At 37.7% G+C, this 20,440-nt stretch overlaps 1 protein-coding gene across 1 annotated transcript in view; it reads right to left on the bottom strand.

The window, feature by feature from the left end:
• Positions 1-13,701, bottom strand: part of LOC127803835 (asparagine synthetase [glutamine-hydrolyzing] 2) — a 35,720-nt gene extending 22,019 nt beyond the window's left edge. The window contains exons 1-3 of the mRNA XM_052340390.1: positions 13,109-13,701; positions 1,980-2,118; positions 63-158 (exon numbers count right to left, since the gene is read on the bottom strand). Of these exons, the coding sequence (XP_052196350.1) occupies positions 63-158; positions 1,980-2,118; positions 13,109-13,188 (315 nt within the window). The 5' untranslated portion in view covers positions 13,189-13,701. The remainder of the gene's footprint in view (positions 1-62; positions 159-1,979; positions 2,119-13,108) is intronic.
• Between the last annotated feature and the right edge of the window lie 6,739 nt (positions 13,702-20,440).

Here is a 20,440-nt window from a genome sequence, read left to right as displayed (position 1 = left end):
GCTGAAATTACATAGGAGAAACAGACTTTTTATCATAATGATAATATAGGTCAGGCACTTACAAGGTGGGCAATCACTTCACAGTCACTTCCAGTTCGGAACTGATGAGATTGAAGCTTTTCTCTTAACTGTTTATGGTTATATATCTCCCCATTGACCTGAAAATAGTAAGCAAAAGAAATCAAGCATGACAATGAATTCATAAAGCCAAAGAATGAGCAATTTGTTACAGAAAGAAGTTTTCTTTCTTGAAAAAATATATGATACATTGACAGCCATTGAACTTAATAATAACTTAAGATAAAGAGAGCTGAAACTGTACTGGGTTGAAAGAAATGAAAAGAAATGTACTTAGCAGCAACAATAAGAAAAAAAAAACATTATGAATAATTCTTGCAGGTCATAAGACATCAATAAATCAAATGAAATTGGTTCCTAATACACATTTAGCCTAAGTTATCAGCAAAATGAAAGCTACAGAATAATCATTAAAAATAATTTTGACAAAGCAAAAATCCTTCCCAGAGTCCACTGCTTGAACATTCTTCAAACTTTGTTATCTCAAACCATTAGCGAATGCCATATCATAATTCTATTTGCTGCTTAGTTAGAGAGAAATAAATATAGGCAAAAGACTGCAAGAAAATCAAGGTTGAAACCTTCACTATTACTGCATCAAGAAAGACAATAACCAGAGTAGTTCTTCTGCTCTGGTCAGCTGAGGAAACCTTGAAACTCAAACACAACCACTTGTTTTGTAGAAAGTTCAAAACAAACAACTATTACTTTTATTTTTCCATTCATGGTATACTCAATCGATAAAATATCTAGATAGGCATTTGCTCAAACTAGGCAAAAGGCCTTGGCATAAATACTAAAACAATATTGGGTTTCTCATAACAGTTTCTCATAACATTGATCATCTGTTCTTACATCAAGCCACTCAATCCCAGTGTAATAACACAATTAAGCTCTTCCAACTGCACTCTGTTTGATGTGAAATGAGCTTGATGAAGCATAAGCACCTAGTGCTTAAATCTTAAATTTTAACTACAACTTGGTTTTAGCTAAGATTCAACGTTAAGTGACCCTTCTAAAACATGTTATAGAAATATTTCCAAATGTTTACTTAAACATTTTATAGAAAGATTTCACGCTAAAAATATTTACTACTTAATTTCAACTTTACTAAAAAGCACAACCAAATCAGCTATCGCAAGGTCAAGTTTATTAAAAAGGAACAAGGCTCTGAGTTCATATACATAACACATGATACATATCCACAGGAAGCCCTCATATATAGGAAAAAATTCATTGATGAGAGAACTCAGTTGTGCTGTGAATCTGCCCTTTCTGTAGGTAATAGTTCTAAACTAGTGAATCTTCCAGTTTCCTGATAGGTCAGGTCAGGCACACAAATCAGAGATCAGGACATTGTCAGCAGTTTTGCCAATTTCTCACAAGACAATCTCTTCCCATAACATTTATCCATGATCACGACTTCCAAAGTTCCACCCATGTAATGATGGATGCTAAATGTTTTCAGATCTCCAATATCAAGGTCAAACACCATGGGCATGCAGCCTTGTTATCATTATTAATGGGACAAAAATTTTTAGGTGACTGTCAACCAATACAATACATTCTACAAACTCCAATCATATGGTCAACATTCAAATGTCATCCTGTCTGTTACAATACCCAGTTACTCAATTATCCAACCAAACTTGACACAACTTGAAACAAACTTCAAAATGCTTCTCCGTGTTTTGGAACCTCTCAAGTTAAAACTGTAGAACTCTATCAAGTTACCTGTAAACTAAAAAGATAATATATACATGCAAGCATAAATGAAAGTATGTAATACTCTATCCAGAAACATGTCATCATTAATTTTGTAGATGAGCGTGATAGTCAGAAGACCATATTAGAAAAGAATCCCACAAACTTAACAAGTTAAACAAAAGAAACTTAGTTACTGTGACAGCGATAGTCTTGTCCTCATTATAAAGAGGCTGATCTCCAGAGGCAGGATCCACAATAGCTAATCGTTGATGAGCAAGGTAACAGTCCTGATAACAGTGCAAGCCACTCCAATCAGGACCTCTATGGCGCAACCTGCATTTTCAATGAAATGAAAGTAAGCAGCTAGGACCTTAACTTCAAAAAATCACAGAAGACTGAGATACAAAAAATGAGAAGAATTTGATAAATACTTGAGAAGTAAGAACTCAATTTTGTATTGTTTTTATTTTCATTTTTTGTGTTTGTTCAAACAAACACTAGCATGACCAGAATATCATCATTTTTTTATTCTTCAGAATTATATAAAAATATTTTTGAAATTCATAAAAAAACTTTTTTCTTGTCCTTAACAGCAATGGTTTCAGGTAATTTTCTGGAAACAATTTAGAAAAAAAAATTCCTAGAATAGTTTTCTTCTTTCCATTTTTGAGAACAGTAAAACAGTCTCCAGTAAAGTAACCAAAACACCAGGGCTTGTTCTGATTGTTCAGATAAATAATTTCATGGGAATGAAGCGACAGATAGAAAACTGCATAATATATTCAAGAGGAAAAAAGAAAAACAGAACTGCAGATATGTACATATCTGTGAAAAAACAGTTATCTCTTCGTCCTATTCAGAGAACTATAATTACACCACAAAACAAGTTGCACATTTGCATCCTAGGGAAAAGAATAATGCAGATTCACAACTAATAAAAAGCATCGTCATCAAAACTCAGTTTACTGGACATTTTGAAGGTAATCCTGATGAAATCAACTCAGTGGCCAGAAAATAACATCAAACAAGTCAGCAGACCTTAAATAGGTATCTTGGTTCACAGCAAGAATCCTCCATCATATCAATCACAATTTCAAAAGCCCTAAGAAACTGTATTATGGATATGAGCTAGTCAAGGTGATTTGAGTCCATATGCACATCTTGAAGTGGAAAATTAAATCAACAGAAAAATAGGGGAAAATAGTACCACTAAACCTTTGCCCAACTACATGGATCTTTTTTCCTCCATTCAGACATACCAAGAGACATAATTTGACTTAAAACAATAATGTATTATGTCTTGTATTATTATCTCAATCAAGTTAACTTTGGTGCCCACAATCCCTTCACTTAAAACAATTTAAAGAAACATTGTCATGTGTCTAATACCAACACACATCACACATTTTTCATGGATGTCAACACGTCTGCAAATGAGTCCTATCATTTACTAGCCTCTCTCAAAACTGGATGCTTATGTTAAAAGTGGGATGTAACATGTCCACCTCTTAAATATATTAGAACCCACATCATAGCTTTAAAAAAAAAAGAGAAGTTAAAATTCAATCATCAGAACAACATGCATTAGTGTAAAAATCATATGATCTTTAAACATGAAATCTGATGAGTCCCTTTAGGAATTTTGAAATTTAGAAGTAATAGCTTGTTTATGCATAGAATTTCCTAGGTATTAAAAAGAATTCTTAACAGCAAAAAAAAAAAATCTATCACTTCCTTTATATGTAGAATATCAATTATTTTTATATACATATAAAATATATTTATTTTTTATAATATGGAATGCTAGGCAATTAAGTTACCAACTGTCATGTATTAACTTGTAAGGGGGAGTTTACTGTAATTAAAGATAGTAGGAGGGTGAAAATAGCATATTTTGTAAGCTGGTTGTAATGGGTCGTACCTAGTTAGTTGTTGCATCAACAATTGATACATTCCCATGCACATGTATGCGGTTACCGCACATGCGAGGTTAGGAAATCAGCTATATATAGTGCTGAATTTCCCTTCCACGGATATGAAAAATATAAGAATATTTTAAATCATTCTCTCTCGCTACTCTCTCTCCCTAATTCTGCATTCATCTTCTTCCAATTCTCTCAATATCTCCCTTTCTTCTTCCCTCGATCCTTCTATTCGATCAAGAACCATCGTTAGCACTTGAGGCGCTGACACCAACATGTACAAAATATGAACGTAATTAAGTTGAACATGTTACAATGAATGTGCAGTCATACAATAAAAAGATAGTCACAAAGGAAATTATTTGTAATAAGGATGGAGTAAAGCCTATTGAAAATAAGATGAGCAAGATAAGTATAAGATGTTTTGAAGGACTTAGGTGAAGATCCAAAGACCTAGCTATAAGGAGTTAGATGATATAAAAGAAGTTTGTAGCCAAAAAGGTAGAAAAAAACAACTTTTAAAATATAATTAAAAACTCTTAGGCATAGTTGTCAAAGTCACGCTTGAGGAGCACCTAGGCACGAGGCACAAAGAGGTGCAATTCTGTGCGTCTCATCACCACTGAGGCACAACACCATGCTTGAGGCACTGCCTAAGTGCCCGAGGTGTGCCTCATGCAAGGTGCAAGGCAAAAGGCGAATGCCTTGTATATGAGTGCATTAAAACCCTATTTCTTGTCCATTTGTTATCTTACATCTTATTTCTTGTTAATTTGAATACATATTCTTGTATATTGGTGAGAGGCAAACCTAGCGGTGCAAACTAGAGATCTGTCAGATCTCTCACTCGCCAAGATCCTTTGGCAGTGTGTCATGACCAAGACAGTTAATTAATTTATTTTTACAGCAGTTTAATTTATTTTTGCAAGAGAAGTTAGTTATTACTGTAACTCTCAGTTATGGATTGATATAGGAGGTTATGGAGTCATTTCAGAGCAATTATTTGTCACGACCCTAGGGTTTGCTAGGGTTTGAATAGGAAATTGAAGAAGAAAGAATAGAGTTGGAGGGAGAAAACATAATAGAGATAAAGAATGAGAGAGGTTTGAGAGAGAAGAACTTCTTAATATTATCAATGATACCTTCCTTACTGTCATAGGTCTCTATATAAAGCCTCTAGCACAATTCAACAACTAAGCAACCACCTAACTAACAGGCAAAACAGATAGTTGTTGTACAGTTAGTTTTTTACCCACCTAACCCCTTTCAGCTAGCCCAACAGCTCATACAAGGTAAGTGTCTCCCAATTACAATTATACCCCTAGGGTTGTGACATTATTGGTAGTGGAGAAGTGGTAATTGCCCCTTAAAATCTGTGGATGGCTTATATATAAAGCTATAACCACATGGCCAAGAATCATTATGATTATTATGAATTAAAGATCTTCCTTCTCAGCAGTTCTCCCTTTCTCTTGGATCTCTCTATTTCTCCCTACTCCCTATCTAAATTCTCCTTTGTCTCTCTCAGTTCTCAGTTCTTCCTCTTAATCAGTCTGATTCTTCCCATCTTTTTTTCTCTATTTCTCCCTCTCTTTCAATTCTCTCATCAAAGGAATTACAATTAGGCTCAGGTTCCTGACACAATGATGTTCAATCGCTAGAGAGCTACTAACATCTGCGTTCTGCTTCATATTTGTTTCTTTTTTCTAATTTCTTTTGCAATTTAGAAGAAACTAATTCTAGATTGTAATTTTTTTTTTTCACTGTGTTCTACTCTATTTTTTTTCTTTCTTGTAATTTCTGTTGCAATTTAGAAGAAAATTGCTAAGAAAGAAATGCTTTCATTGTGTGTTGTACTAATTTTTTCTCTCTTCTAATTTGTTTGAAATTTAAAATAAACTAATTGTTTTTCTGTAACTCTTTTTGCTGTGTGTTCTACTGTAAATTTTCTTTCTTTCTTCTAATTGCAAAAGAAATTAGACGAAACTAATTGTTTTTTGCAGTGTGTTTTGTTATAAGTTTTTCTTTTCTCTAATCTCTTTGGCAGTTAAAAGAATCAAGAAACTAGTGTCATGTACTTAGGCTGCTATGCCTTTATTTTGTAGCTATGCTTTTATTTTGTAGAAGGAAATTAGCTTACTGGAGGAATGTTCCAGTAATGCAAGTTGTACTGATTCGAGAAGGATTTGGCAACCATTTTTGGCAACAAATCTAAGCTAAGGCAGTTTAAAAGAACTGACTCAGCCATTTGAAATTCATGGAAATAATATTGAATCAGTTCATTTCCCTCTTCCATTCTCTCTCTCAGATTTCCCCCCTCAATACTCTAATTCTCACCCTCCCCCCTCAAATTCCAGCCTAATTCTCTCTCAAATAGTAGAGAATTCCCCTATCAGATCTAGGATCTGACAACTAATTGCAAAAGAAACTAATTTTTTTTTTTTGCAATGATATTAGTTGCTATTGCAGGGTTGGTTATTCATCACTTATGATTTTACGAGTTTGCATCTATCTCCTGTCAAGCTCGGAATCTGAAGAAGGGTTACCTTCCGTAATTCTGGAAGGAATGGTTTAGGCGGGAAGAATTGAGAAGAAGAGATTGAGAGAGAGAGAGATTAAGAGTGGGCGAGAGAAACGTGAATTGAGAAATGGGAGGGAAAGGAAACTGTGGAATAATCCTCACATGCCTCCCCATCCTCAGCTTATCTTCATTTATAGGAGAATTACACAGCTTGGCGCGGCAGTTAGGAAACAGCCCATGCGCTCGCCATTTGAATTAGCCCCTATTGGATTATTACAATTCTGCCATTACTCATCTAATTACAGCTATACCCTTGGTCTATGACAATTCCCTCCCCTTAAAATATTTCTTATCCCCAAGAAATTACAGTAGACTTGTCATTCTAGGAAAACGTTGCAAAAGGTCAAGGAGATATTCCCATGAGGCGTTATTCGAATGGAGGTGAGACCATTGCACTAATACTTGCATCAGTGGAGCCTAGTCCTGGTAAACCACTCGTCTGTCCAACACTGCCACTGGTTCAGCGTTGGTCTCGATGTCTTCAAGTGGAGTGGGCAGTGTATTGCTAGAACTGTCAGCTGGTCCAATGGATCTTTTCAGCAGGGAGACGTAGAACACTGGATGGAGGCCCACGCCCTCAGGCAACTGGAGACGATAGGCAACAGGTCCTACCTTTGCCACGATCTTGAAGGGCCCATAGAATTTAGGACTAAGCTTAGAGATTGGTCCCTTGTGAAAAAGGTGTTGTTGAAACCTTTTTACCTTTAAGTAGACCTCAGTTCCTTCCTTAAACTGTCTCTCTGTGCGATGCTTATCTGCCAACTGCTTCATCCGCTGACTAGCTAGGGCCAATTCCTGCTTAATAGTTAGTAGGGCTTCTTGTCTGTCCTTTAGGTACCGATCTGCGGATGTTTCCTGAGGAGAGTAGTGCATTACAGCCAGAATGATGGGTGGCAGATACCCAAACAGAGCTTCGAAAGGAGTTCTCTTGTGTGCAGTATGGTAGTTGGTGTTATACCACCATTGGGCAAGAGCTACCCATCAACTCCAGCTTCGTGGTTTGGAAACACACAAGCATCTAAGGTAAGTCTCAAGACATTGGTTGACTCTTTCAGTCTGTCCATCTGTCTCCAGATGGTAGGCAGAAGAAAGATGAAGCTTAATGCCAAACCCTTGAAATAATGACTTCCAAAACTGGTTTGCAAATACTTTATCACGATTAGAAACTATCGCTTTAGGCAACCCATGGATTTTGAATACTGAATCCATTAGTTTCCTTGTGACTTCAGTGGCTGTGAACGGGTGAGCCAAAGTGAGAAAGTAGCTGAATTTAGACAACTTGTCTACTACCACCAAAAGAGTGCCAGCACCTTCAGATTTTGGTAAGCCTTCAATGAAGTCCATTGAGATTAGTTCCCAAGCTTGTGAGGGTATTTCCAGGGGTTGAAGGAGGCCTGGATAAGGAATTTGCTCATATTTGCACCGTTGACAAGTAGTGCATTCCGTGACAAACCTAGTGACATCTTTTTTAAGGCCCTTCCAGTAAAAAAGCTGTCTTACCCGCCGGTAGGTTACATTGAGCCCGGAATGTCCACCTATGGGGGAGTCATGCAAGCTCTGAAGTATCTTCTTCTTCAACAATTCGTCTTCCCCAATCACCACTCTGTTCTGGAACCTCAATAATCCCCCTTTTAATTGGTAGTTAGGATCATTAGTGGCCTACGCGGAAAGCCTAATAAGTAACTCTTTGATCCAGGGAGTCTGATCATAGCTATGGGTAATGTCTTTCACCCAATCTGAAACCACGGCCAAAATGGCCTGACAAGCGACTGGCACCTCTCTCCGGGAAAGAGCATCGGCTGCCTTGTTTTCCTTTCCTTTGCGGTATAAAATGATGAAGTCAAAGCCCATGAGTTTGGTAATTCCCTTCCTCTGTAACTAGTTGTGTACCCTTTGCTGGGCTAAGAATTTGAGGCTCTCGTGGTCCGTCTTAATGGTGAATTTCTTGCCCTCTAAGTAGTATCTCCATTTCTCCACAACCATTAGAACTGCCAACAACTCCTTGGCATATATACTTAAACCCTGATGTCGTGGGGCCAATGTTTGACTTAGATAGGCCACTGGTTGCCCTCCCTATCTAAGCACCGCCCCTATACCGATGTCACATGCATCCGTTTCCAAAATAAACTCCTTGGAAAAGTCGGGTAGAGGTTGGGGCTTGCGACATGGCTGCTTTAAGGGATTCAAAGGCTTCCTCTGCTTCCAGACCCCAACCGAAGTTATTCTTCTTAAGCAGTGTGGTCAGTGGCTTGCTAATCATTCCATACCCTTTTATGAAGCGCCGATAATAACCAGTCAGGCCGAGGAAGCCTCTTAGTTCCTTCAGGGTTTTTAGCAGGGGCCAGGCCTTCATAGCTTCAATTTTGTGAGGATCAATACTAACTCCTTGGCCAGATATGATATGACCCAAGTATTCAACCTTCCCTTCTGCGAATGAGCATTTAGACCTTTTCACATACAGCTTATGGAATCTAAGGATCTGAAATGCCAGCTTGAGGTGGGATAGATGCTGGTCTAAGGTAGTACTGTAAATGAGGATGTCATCGAAAAAAACCAAAACGAATTTGCGCAAATAGGGAGCAAAAATGTGGTTCATCAATGCTTGGAAGGTTGCAGGCGCATTGGTGAGGCTGAAAGGCATTACCAAGAATTCATAATGCCCTTGATGGGTTCTAAAAGCTGTCTTAGGACAATCGGCTTAATTCATTCGGATTTGGTGGTATCCGGGGGTCAAGTCAAGCTTAGAAAAAATGGATGCGCCTGTTAATTCGTCTAAGAGGTCTTCAATAATGGGTATAAGGAATTGGTTCTTGATGGTTAGTGAGTTGAGTTGCCTATAATCCACACAAAACCTCCAAGTGCCATCTTTCTTTTTCACTAGGAGGACTGGTGAGGCATATGGGCTTTGGCTTGGTTGTATCAAGTTTTTGGACAACATTTCTCTTATGAGTTTTTCTATTTCGGCCTTTTGTATGGGAGAATATCGATAGGCCTTTAAATTGACTGGTTCACTGTTGGGTTTAAGGTGAATGGAGTGGTCAAGGATTCGATGGGGTGGCAAGGTTTGGGGAGTGGCAAACAAATCCTCAAATTCCATTAGCAAGTTATGAATGGGTAAAGGGAAGTGTACCTTTCTGTCCTCTGTTGCCAAGGCAGTGTTCCTTGGTGCAGCAAACTTTTGTTCTTCAGCTGTCATTAACCCCACGTCCACAACATAAATGGAGTGCACTGTCCCACGGCGATACTTCCCTGTTCTAGCAACTTTTGAATCCGTTTCCCTGTAACAACCCTACACTCCCCTGTTTCTTGACTCCCATGTAAAGTAACCTATTGGCCCTCCAAGTTAAAGGTCACTTCCAGGGTATAAAAATCGAATACTAAGGGGCTCACCGTCCTCATCCAGTCTACCCCCAACACAACATGGCACCCTCCCAACTTGAGTATTCTCAGGTCTGTCGAGAATTCTCGTCCACTCATTAGCCACTTGAAACCCCTACATCTGAGTTGGCTTACCATTCTGGTCCCATCAACTATTAGGACTAACAGTGGGGGAGTCTCCTGGAGGTTGCACTGTAGGTTGTGGGCTGTGGTCTCATCTAGGAAACTATGTGTGCTGCCACTATCTATCAACACGACTATCTTCCTTTTTCGGGCCACCCCTATCACCTTTATGACTCTTCCCGCTGCTTGGCCCTGCAAGGCGTGCATTGAGATCTCACCCCCTTCGTTTTCCTCAGGCAATTCTTCATTTCCGCCCATTCCCGCTTCCTCTTCCTCTACTTCCTCCTGACCTTCCATAGTAAGTATAAGTTTCTTACACTAGTGACCTTGTCCATACTTTTCACCACAACAGAAACATATGCCTAATTGTCTCTTTTGGTCCACCGTGAGGTTTCTTGGTTGGGTCACAGGTTGGAGAACCTTCCTGGTAGGTCCTCCTCTCGACCCTTGGAAATTACTTCCCCTGTGATATCCCCCGTTGGTGTGATCCTCCCTGCTGTTTTTGGACGACAACTTATGTCTCCTAGCAAAAGTTTCCATTGAAAGCTCGTGCAATCGAGCTTGTTCAGCTGCTTGTGTCACCGTGGTGGGGTATAACATCTTAACCGCTGATCTAATTAACTCCTCCAGCCCGCTGATAAAACTTGAAACAAAGTACTCCTCATCTAGGTAAGGTTGCGAAAATGAGAGCAAGGACCTCAATTCTTCAAATCTAGTTTGGTACTCCTCTACTGTTCCATTCTGTTTCAATTTGTTAAACTCCTCAATTACATCAGATCTGGTCTTCTCTCCAAACCTTCTGCACAATTGGTTAACAAACTCTGGCCAACTCAAATCCAACCTGCCATGACTCCAATTTTGGAACCATGCATCCGCCACATCATCTAAGTAGGAAGCAGCCATACATACCTTATCACCTTCTACGATTCAATGTTGATAAAACACACGTTCACATCTGCGTATCCACCACCTCAGTCTGTCCCGATCGAAGGCCGGAATCTCCATTCTCAACCCCAGTTGAGTGGAATTGATACCCCCATAACCCCTCTGATGTGCTCCCTCTCCCACTTCCGTTGGTTCTTGAGGTCGCAATCTATTCACCGGTGCAGTCAGTATTGGTGCCGACGTTGACCTTGGGGGAAAATCCGTTGGTAAGCTGACATTTAGCTGCCAAGCAAACATGCTCAGAGCTGCCGACAGTTGCTGGCTGAGTCCCGAGAATTCTTCTCGAATTCCGGTCACGGCCCGATCTAAAGCAGTTGTGTATTCCGATCTACCCCGGTGGATCTCTTCCTATACATTCCGAATTCCTAACTCCAGCGTCTCCAATCTATCGTCCACCTGCTCCTAGTGTTGTCGCAATCCCAACTCGATCGTGTCCAATCTGACCTCCATCTGCTTCGCTCGCGTTCCGTCGGCCATCCCTATTGCCAGGTCGCGGGCTCTGATACCAATTGTCAAGCTCGGAATCTGAAGAAGGGTTACCTTCCGTAATTCTGGAATGAATGGTTTAGGCGAGAAGAATTGAGAAGAAGAGATTGAGAGAGAGAGAGATTAAGAGTGGGCGAGAGAAACGTGAATTGAGAAATGAGAGGGAAAGGAAACTGTGGAATAATCCTCACATGCCTCCCCATCCTCAGCTTATCTTCATTTATAGGAGAATTACACAGCTTGGCGCGGCAGTTAGGAAACAGCCCATGCACGCGCCATTTGAATTAGCCCCTATTGGATTATTACAATTCTACCATTACTCGTCTAATTATAGCTATACCCTTGGTCTATGACATCTCCTTATGAGCGATACATATTGAAAAGAGTAGTGTAAGTATTTCATATGTGTTTTGAATAAATGTGCACCTCACACTTAGGCCCCAAGCACTAAATTTGCGACTCAGTGCTCTTGCAACTTTTACAACTATACTCTTAGGCATAACATGAAATATAATGGCCTTACAGTTATAGAAAATATGGTCCTTGATAGAGATAATTGGCAAGATAGAATCCATGTAGTCAATCCCATCTTGAACATAATGTGTAAAATCTTTTCCAAGTACCCCAATTCTCAAAGACCTCAACATTTAATATCTCAGTCAAATATAAATAATTAATATCAGAACTTCATTCTTCATTTTTACTTTTTCACCTTATGCAACATCAATAACACATTTTGGCTTGGAGTGTCCATGCATCATATAGATCTCATTGTTTGCTTTTAATATATTTTTGCTCAACAAGTCTTTTTTTTTTTTTTTTGGGGGGGGGGGGGGGGGGAAGCTATGAAATTTGGGAACTATATACCGATAGATCAAAGACTAGCATAATCTGGCCTTTACTTATCAAAGTAAAATAGACTATGAAATACATAAGCAAAAAAATAATAATAATAAATAGAAAAAGAGATGCACCGTACAATAAATCATTAAGAAACAAATTCACAGTTTGAAATCATTTGGAAAATTTGCTGAACAACACTCCAAAGGAAGCATCACAAATATAGCATTTTTTGCCACTACGCGCAGATCAATCATGGTGGATGTTTTTGGTCAACAGTTCCTTTTAGTTATTTTTTTTCATTTTTCTTGGGTAAATGTTAACAAATTTTGCTAGTAAACTATTTTCTATGAAGTACCATCACATTACCATTTTAAATAGCCAAATTCCCACTCCCACCATGTAATCCTTTCAAGCATCCATCCCTAGAACCCAACACTATCATAAAAGGGATCAATGGTATTACATGAAAGGAGATTCCCATTTTGAAGACATCTCACAATTTGGGATGACAAACATGCCATTAAAAATTGTAGTTTTTGACCAATTTTGATTCATTTTGTCCTACTAACTGCATTCCAGTTTTTTTTTTTTTTTTAGCAATTTTGCAATGCGATAAATGTTGGATGGTTATAACAACATCAAGCCACTATTCTATTTATAATTGTCTTTCTCATATATTTTTTTCAACAGAAAGATGTCAAAAATGAAGGAAGAAGACAATTAGATCAATAAGGCAACAAGTGAGAACATACGGAATAAGAACAAAACATTTAGCACAAGAACAGTGTTCTATCTAAAAGAAATTTGTTTCAAAATGAAATAGTCCAAATATTTGCAATGAAAGCACGTGAAAACCAAAAACACACACACACACACACACACACACACACACAGATGAAAATCAAATGGGAAACAGACGTACATTCAAGCACTTGATACCCACGCTTATCGGTCCTACTTTGACGAACCGTCAGCAATGCCTCGGCATACAAAACACACGGAGCAACTCAAAGCAAAACACAGACATATTCGATCAATTATTTACCTTCGGGAGAGTTCGATGATTCTGGACCTCTTGGCCTGAGTGTTGTCGACGCAACCCAAAACTGCGAGTATCCCGCACATGGCGCCTTTTCTTCCCCTTTCCCCCTCTGCAACTTTCTATCTCTCTCTGTTCCGGACACAGAGGAAACGCTCAGCACACAGCTTCGTGGAAAGGAACACAAAGGCTGCTGCTGAATCGCATGGATATATGAAGGCGCCTGTCAATTCGATCCCAGCCGTCGATTCTGACGGCTTGTCAAATGCATTCCAACGTGTATAATATTAATACCCACTGAAAATTAGGGTTTTGACCTTTTTAGGGGAGTGTGATTTAGATTCACGTTGGGCGGGTCCCTAGAGAAGTATCGAGGCAAAGGATCCACAGTTTCTTCGGCTGCACAAATGCTCAGAGATGCTTCGCTACGACCAACCTCAATTTAGGTATTCAATGATCAAATCTCAAGATCTAGGGGATCAATCGAGGCCCAATTTGGTATGTGAAATCGACGGCAATGCGTGCGAGGTTCACTGTTTTTGGTATTCCATCTTAGCGAAGCAGATGCCCTAATTCTCTTCTCCGCACAGAATATAGTAATCTATGCTGCCGAATCTATTGTCTGCCCTTTAGTGTGGGCGTGGGTTTTGACTTTTTTATTTTAGGGGATTTTAAGTAGAGGGAGCATAAGTTTAGTTTAAGTGTATTAATTGAATTGATTGAATTTGTCAATTTAATTTAATTTTTTTATAACAATTTAGTTTGATTAATTTTTTTTTAAATTTAGTATTTAATTTTTTACTCGGAAGAATCGAACTTCCTCAACTTTAAAACGATGTTGTTTTGATATTTATAAAATAACTTTATTTTTTTCGATTTTATGTGTTTTTTATCGATTATTTTACTTTTTTTTATTTTTGTATTTTTTCAATTTAATTAATTTGTTTCGATTTATATAATTTGGATTTAATTTTTTTAATTAATCAATTAATTCGATTCAATTTTGTTCCTCAATTTAGTTTAATCAATTATTAAATTTCAATCGATTTAATAACCGAATCAACCGTTTGCACACTTATGATTTAAAAAAAAAAAACAATTACCCTCTTAAATTTAATATTTTTTAATATTTAACATTCATTTATTTATTTATTTAAATTAATCATAATTTGTCATAGTCTCATTTGCCTTCACTCCCCAAATTAGATTGCATTGGCTTTAGTTGGTTTCTATCTAATTTTAGGAAAGTTATAAGAAGAAAAATAATACTTTGTTGAAGGATTTAATACAATCTCTAATTTTAATAATTTAATAACTAAATTTATCAATTTATTACGATCATTGTCATTAAAAATTAGGATAAATTTTACTTTACCACCTTTGACATTTGACTAAATTACACAAATCACCCTTATGTTATTAAAAATAATGCAAACCACTCTTGGCTATAATAAATTTTAAGAATTAATTATTTTATCTCTATATTTAAATTACCTCCTGATACACAAAATAGGAGAGAAGAGCAAGACTTTAATGAGAGATGGGAATCACCACAAGTTGTTGTTGCTACAGTATTTTTAATTTAATAATTTAAGGTTATAGAGAAACGGAAGACTAAGACGTGGGCGTAAGAGACCCAGATACCATAAAATAAGAAAACATTCCACTAATTCACTAACTCCACTAAACCCAAAAACAAACCCATGTGACCATCTTTCTAAAGAATAGGAATAATAGAACAATTCAAATAAATCAAATAAAACTAAACTCTTGATAAAGTGTGTGCAGAACAAATATCCAACAATCCCTTCCTTAAACTGAAAACTTTCTAAAAACTTTCCAGTTTTAGTTTATGCAGCTCCAACTTCAATTAGATTTTTTCATAGTGCAAACATTCATCAACCTTCTCAGATTTTGGAAGGGAATAAATCTGAGGGATTTAGTAAATATGACAGCCAGCTGATCTTCACTTCTGCAATACTTCAACTCAATTATTCCATCATTGCTGAGATTCCTCAGAAAATAATACTTCACGTCAATGTGTTTGCTTCTTCCATGTAGCACAGGATTCTTTGATAGCTTGATGGCTGAGTTGTTGTCACAAAAGACTGTAGTAGCTCTTTCTTGCTTGAACTGAAGCTCCTCAAGAATTCTTCTCAGCCAAATAGCTTGACAAGCACAAGTTGTAGCAGCAACAAATTCAGCTTCTATACTTGACAAAGTGACAATTGGCTGCTTCTTGGAGGACCACGAAACAGCCCTTGTGCCCAATGTAAAAACGTAATTCGAAGTGCTTCTTCTATCATCTTGATCTCCTGCATAATCACTGTCAGTAAAAGCAAGTAAATCTGACTTTTCACCCTTTTTGTAGAACAATCCAAAATCCTTAGTGCCTTGTGAGTAACGAAGAATTATTTTGGTAGCTAACAGATGCATCTCAGTTGGATTCTCCATGTATCTGCTTATGAGACTCACAAAATACATGATGTATAGTCTTGTAGCAGCTAGATACATCAAATTGCCTACAATTTGCTTGTAAAGTGTGTTGTCCATCTTTTTCCCTTCATAATCTTTGTTTAGCTTCAAGCCAAACTCAATTGGAGTGTTCATAGGATTGCAATCCTTCATCTGGAATCTATCCAACATTTCTCGCACATACTTCTTTTGGGAAATAAAAATCCCATCATCATATTACACTACTTCTATGCCAAAAAATAATGCATCTTACCAAGATCAGTCATTTCAAACTCATCCACATAGACTTCTTGAATTCTTTAAACATGACATCACAATTTCCAGTAAATATGAGATCATCAACATACAAGCAGACTATGAGCAATTTCCCTTTATCTCCAATTTTAACAAATAGTGTATGCTCATAAGGGCATTTCTAAAAACCTACTTTTAGAAAATAAGCCTCAATGCGATTATACCAAGCTCGTGGAGCTTGTTTTAGTCCATAAAAAACCTTCTTTAATTTATAAACTTTATGCCCATTTCCGATCTTAGTATAACCAGGGGGTTGTTCAACAAATACCTCTTATTCCAAGTTTCTATGCAAGAACGTCGATTTGACATCCAATTGGAAGATAAGCCATGAATTCTGCACCGCTAATGCAATCACCAATCTGATTGTGTCATGTCTTGCTATTGGAGCAAAAACTTCTGTATAATCAACTCCATATTCTTGCTTATATCCCTTAGCCACTAACAACGTCTTATACTTGTCAACTTCACCGTTTTCCTTGATCTTTGTTTTGAAGACCCATTTTACACCAATGGTTTTATGCCCTTCTAGAAGATCAGTTAGCTCCCAAGTGTCATTCCTTTCAATAGCTTCAATTTCAGCATCCATTGCCTACTGCCATTTTGTTTCTTTGATAGCACTTTCAAAAGTTGTAGGATAACAATCTGCAAACAATGCAAAATGAGTAATTGCATCATCATTTGCATCAATTCTAGTTACCTCATAATCTTGCATCCATGCGGGCCTTTTTCGAACACGGCGAAGAGATTCAGCTGCAACATCACTAACTTCTCCTACTGTTGGCAAAATTTCAACGGTTGTTGGAGTAGCATTTGCTGAATTTTTTAGCATTGGAGTTACTTCTTTAACTTCACTATCGCATAGGACTTGAGTAGGTTGTTGCCTATCCCAATCCCAAGTGCTTTCTTCATAAAAAACGACGTCTCTGCTGGCTACAATCTTCTTTGTTATTGGATTGAATAGTTTGTATGCCTTGGATGTTTCGCTAACACCGAGAAAGACACACTTTTCGCCTTTATCATCAAGTTTCTTCCTCTTCTCATCTAGGACATGTGCATAGGCGATGCACGAAAAAATTCCGAAGTGATCTACAACTAGTTTCCTTCCACTCCAAGCCTCATCTGGTGTCATATTTCCAACAGCAAGAGTGGGACTTCTGTTCAAGATGTGAATGCTCTAATTTACTGCTTCTGGCCAAAAAGTCTTTAGGATTCTTCCTCTTACCAACAAGCTTCGCACCATATTGAGGATGGTTCTATTTTTCCTCTCCGATACACCATTTTGCTGCGACGTATAAGCAGTTGTGAGCTCTCTTCGAATGCCATGAGCTTCACAAAAAACTTCAAATGCTGTAGAGAGATATTCACCACCGTGATCAATTCGGAGAGTCTTAATAATCTTTCCCGTCTCATTTTCAACACGAGCCTTAAAGCTTTTAAATGCACTAAAAGCCTCTGATTTTACCTATAAAAAATAAACCCAAGTTTTCCAAGAATAATCATCAATGAAGGTAACTAAGTATCTTTTACCTCTATTAGAAATTGGTCTTATCGGTCCACAAATGTCAGAGTGAACCAACTCCAAAACCTCTTTTGCTCTCCATGACTTTCCTTTTGGGAATTGAGAACGATGTTGTTTGCCAACAACACATTCTTCACAAACTTGGGAAGGAGTTGAAATTTGAGGAAGACCAGTCACCATATTCTTCTGTTGGAGGATCTTCAATCCACCAAAACTCAAGTGGCCATATCGAAAATGCCACAACCATGAAGGATCTTTCACTTCAGCCATCAAGCAAGATTGAACATTTTCAATCTTCAAGGGAAACAACCTGTTTGAACTCATTTGCACAATAGCAACAGCTCCTCTAATAGGATCATAAATTTCACAAGCACCCTTCTGAATAGTGATAATGTAACCCTTTTCTTGCAATTGACTAGCACTTAACAAATTGCTTTTTAAGTCAGGAACATACAGCACATTAGAAATTGTTTCCACAAAACCATTCTTGGTTCGTATCTTAATGTCACATTTTCCCATCACATTCACAGTAGAACAATCACCAAAACTAACTGTAGAACGAAAGCCTTCATTTAAATAAGAAAAATAAGACTTACTGCCACTCATGTGGTTACTGTAGCCCGTATCTACATACCAAATATCTATCTCTGGTTCCTTGTCAACTTGAACTACCATCAACAAAGTTTCTCCTTCATTGTTTTCAACAAAATTTGACTTCTCTCCCTTGTCATTAGGCAGCCTAATATAACATTCAGAATGATAATGACCAAATTTATGACATCTGAAGCACTCTACCTTGGATTTGTCAAAATCCCGTCCTCTGCCTTTGCCTTGAAATTGGTCATAATTGGCTTTGAAATTCCTGTTGCCATCTCTATTGGCTCCATCTCTATTGCCTCGATCTCCTCTTCTTCTACCTCTACCTCTACTCCTTCCTCTAAATCTTGAGGTATGGGTATTAGTAGAAGCCTTCAAAGCTTGCTCCTCCACCACTGAACTTATGTTCATCTTTTGCTCATGGACCAGTAAAGAACTCTACAATTCATCGAGAGAGAGTGCATCTATATCCTTCGATTCTTCAATTGAGTAGACAACATAATCAAACTTTGGTGTGAAGGAACGCAATATCTTATCCACGATGGTGACATCTTTCATTTTCTCGCCATGAAATCGCATCTTGTTGCTTATGTCCATAGTTCTGGCACAATAGCTAGTGGCAGATTCTCCGTCCTTCATCTGTAGAGTCTCAAAATCCCTTCTCAAGGCTTGAAGTTGTGCACGCTTCACTCTGGTAGAGTCTTGATATTTCATCTTCATGAAATCCCAAATATCCTTGGAAGTATCTTTGCAAAGAATAGTTTCCAAGATGGGACGATTAATTGCCTGAAAGAGATAATTTTTTGCCTTCAAATCTTTCAGCTTTCTCACTTCCAACTCTGCTTTCTGGGCATCCGTCAAAATTTCGCCTTCTGCTAGCACTCTAACTCCAGATTTCAACTTTCTCACTTCCAACTCTATTTTCTGGGTATCCGTCAAAATTTTGCCTTTTGCTGGCACTCCAACTCCATATTCGACGATTGGCCAATACTCCTTGGACCGTAGGAAATTCTCCATCAGCATGCTCCAATGGTCATAGTGACCATCAAATCATGGAATGGCTGCTTGCACAAAATTGTTCTCTGAGGCCATGGGTGATAAAAGAAGAAATAGGGCAAAGCTACGGCTTTTTTAGGTAAACTAGTAAACTATCTCTCACGTGTTTCTCTCCTTTTATTGGAAGTATCTTGGCTCTGATACCATTGATACACAAAATAGGAGAGAAGAGCAAGACTTTAATGAGAGATGGGAATCACCGCAAGCTGTTGTTGTTGTAGTATCTTTAATTGAAGTAGCCTTTATATATAAGGTTACAGAGAAACGAAAGACGAAGACGTGGGCGTAAGAGACCCACATACCATAAAATAAGAAAACATCCCACTAACTCCACTAAACCCAAAAACAAAGACACGTGACCATATTTCAAAAGAATAAGAATAATAGAACAATTCAAATAAATCAAATAAAACTAAACTCTTGATAAAGTGTGTGCAGAACAAATATCCAACACCTCCTCTATCTCCCACCTCTAGCTCGACTCCAGTTTCTCACATTCATTTTCTATCTTTTCACTATTTTTCTCCTACTTCTCATTTCTCTATTTTTTTTATTATTTATAATGTCGTCCATCATCCACGTATAATATTGAGCAAGAAGAAGAAAACTAATTACACAATAATAGGGTTTTTCCCATTGTTATTGGTAGGTAATTGTAACACCCCATTTATTTCAAGCATGCGTTAACTCAGGATTTTATAATTACACCATCAAATGTAAATTTTATTCAGATTCAAATACCGAAAAGGGCTGAATTCACATTTGACCAAAGTCAAATGTATAAAATCGTTTTTGTACTTTTCATAGAAAAAAAAACGTTTTTAACTATTCAAACAAACTAATTACACTCTATATCCACTTTTATGTAAGATACCAAAAATACCCTTAATGAAATTTTAAAATAGAAAACCCTACTGTTCTTAGTTTCATTTACCAAAATACCCTTATCTCTTTCACATAACCTTTCTTCTCTCTCTTCTTCCAAAATTTACGTTACTCTCTATCTTTCCATTGTCAAACTATCCAAACTTAGTCATTCTTCATACATTCAATCTTTTTGCTTGTTGGGTCATTCAATCTTCTTTATCAATTACAGCGACCTCACTGAAGTCCCATTCAACAAGTTTATTTCTCTCCAAACCCAATCTCAAGGTATTTATTTCTCTGCACATCGTTAACGAGTTTTGTGGGCGATAACAGTTGATCGGGCTTAGTGGGGGAACAAAGCCCGATGGGTCTTAGTGGGGGAACAAAACCCGATAGGGCTTTGTTCCCAAACTAAGCCCGATAGGGCTTTGTTTCCCCACTAAGCCCGATTATGATTTTTGTAGCCCACAAGCACGATTATATATATTATTTTTAAAATAATATGAATATTTTGTTAAATAATTTAATAT

Source organism: Diospyros lotus, chromosome 6, assembly GCF_014633365.1.
Source record: "Diospyros lotus cultivar Yz01 chromosome 6, ASM1463336v1, whole genome shotgun sequence".
Taxonomy (NCBI): domain Eukaryota; kingdom Viridiplantae; phylum Streptophyta; class Magnoliopsida; order Ericales; family Ebenaceae; genus Diospyros; species Diospyros lotus.
The sequence above is the reverse complement of the archived record's forward strand: the minus strand, read 5'-3'. Positions and strand labels throughout refer to the sequence as shown.